The sequence below is a fragment of the Bison bison genome, unplaced genomic scaffold, assembly GCF_000754665.1.
Source record: "Bison bison bison isolate TAMUID 2011002044 unplaced genomic scaffold, Bison_UMD1.0 scf7180017864080, whole genome shotgun sequence".
NCBI classification, from domain to species: Eukaryota; Metazoa; Chordata; class Mammalia; order Artiodactyla; family Bovidae; genus Bison; species Bison bison.
Genome location: NW_011494652.1, coordinates 439,150 through 440,681, shown reverse-complemented (window position 1 = coordinate 440,681; position 1,532 = coordinate 439,150). Strand labels below are relative to the sequence as shown.

The 1,532-nt window shown below is 67.7% G+C and overlaps 1 protein-coding gene across 1 annotated transcript in view; it reads left to right on the top strand.

Annotated features, from left to right (window-relative positions):
• MUC5B (mucin 5B, oligomeric mucus/gel-forming) overlaps positions 1-1,532 on the top strand; it is a 36,688-nt gene that overhangs the window by 1,638 nt on the left and 33,518 nt on the right. The window contains exon 2 of the mRNA XM_010837805.1: positions 1,425-1,478. Coding sequence (XP_010836107.1) covers positions 1,425-1,478 — 54 coding nt within the window. The remainder of the gene's footprint in view (positions 1-1,424; positions 1,479-1,532) is intronic.

The window sequence follows — 1,532 nt, the reverse complement described above, 5'->3', positions numbered from 1 at the left end:
CCCCTCTGACGGGGGGTGCCCCTCTGACGCGGGTGCCCCTCTGGTGGGGGTGCCCCTCTGACACGGGTGCCCCTCTGGTGGGGGCACCCCTCTGGTGGGGGCACCCCTCCTCTTTCACCCTCAAGGAGCCTTTCTGCACAAGTGTCTCCCTTGCCCCAAGGGTAGGAAATACGTGGCCCTAATCTTGCTCAGACGGGGCTTGGCCCCTCCGTCCCAGCGATGACCGTTGCAGTGTTCTCAGGACACAAAGCTGCTCCTGTTGTTAATCCATCTCTGAGCGCAGACAGGAGGCCGACAGAAACGTCAGCCTGGATCCCGTGTATCCACTGTCTCACACTGGTGTCCCCTGGGCTGAGCCCCCGTGGGGTGAGGGGGTGAGGCTGGCCCTGAGTGGAGGGGCTTCCCGTCGGGGGATGTGTGCCCGGACGGCAGTAGATGGCGTGGTTGGTGGTGGGCATCTCCCTGGCCGAGCTCTGGACCAGCCAGGTTCACAGGTGGTCACCTGGCCCCAGAAGGGGTGCCGTGTGAGCCTGTCCATGTGAAGCCCCTGGTTTCTCGAAGCGGGGGTGGATAAAATGACCGGCACGTGCAGGAGAGGCTGCAGGCCTGGGGTCGGGGCCGGGGGTCAGGGTGGGCAGGGAGAAGCGTGGCCAACAGGGCCCTGACGAGGAGAGAGAAACGCCGGGCCAGTGCCCATGGCCTCCGGGCCAGCGTCCTGGACGGAAGGTAGTGTAGGGAGCCGAGCCCGGTGCAGCGGCTGCAGAGCCAGCCCAGCACCCCTTGCCGGGCAGCACCCCTCCAGGGACACAGGGACCTCCGGGCCTCACCTCCGTCTCCCCACATGGCACAGGCTGGGCGGAGCGGGGAGAGCCCTACCGACGTGAGGAAGGAATTCTGGGGCCATGTGTGCGGGGTGCCCCAGGCCAAGCCTCACAGAGAGGGGCCTGGAGGGGGCTCAGTCTTGCTCACCGAGGTGGCGGAGGCACCTAGACCCGGGAGGGGCGCCCCCAGTGGTGGGGGACACAAGGTGGCCTTGGGCCCCCAGGGCCTCCCGCCTGCCCAGGGCTGGGGCTCGAAGGCGGAGCTGGCTGCAGTCTTGGGTTTCTGCTAAGTCACGCCCGGGAGCCTCTCCAACCTGTGTGTCCTTCTCCCCACAAAGCCAAGCTTTGTCCTTCTCCGAGGGGTGTGTGGAGGGGGCCAGACGCTCTCCCTGGGGTGGCCTGGGGTCAGCGAGCCAACACCCTTTCCTGATTCCTTCTACCCCAGCCACAGTGAGGTGCACACCATGCAGATGGGGGGCGGTCAGCTCTGGGCACAGGGCGCGGTTCCTGGGGCCGCCAGCGTGCAGCCTCGGAGACCCCGCCGCCCCGGGGCGGGGTCCTGACGTCCAGCTTCTCATGGACTCCTGCTCCCCTTCCCTGCAGACACCCAGGACGGCGAGCAGCAGAGCTGGACAAGTCAGCAGCCTGAGATGACTGGTCAGAGGGCGGGCATGGCGGGGAGGGCCCGGCATGGAGCCGGCAGGGGGCCCC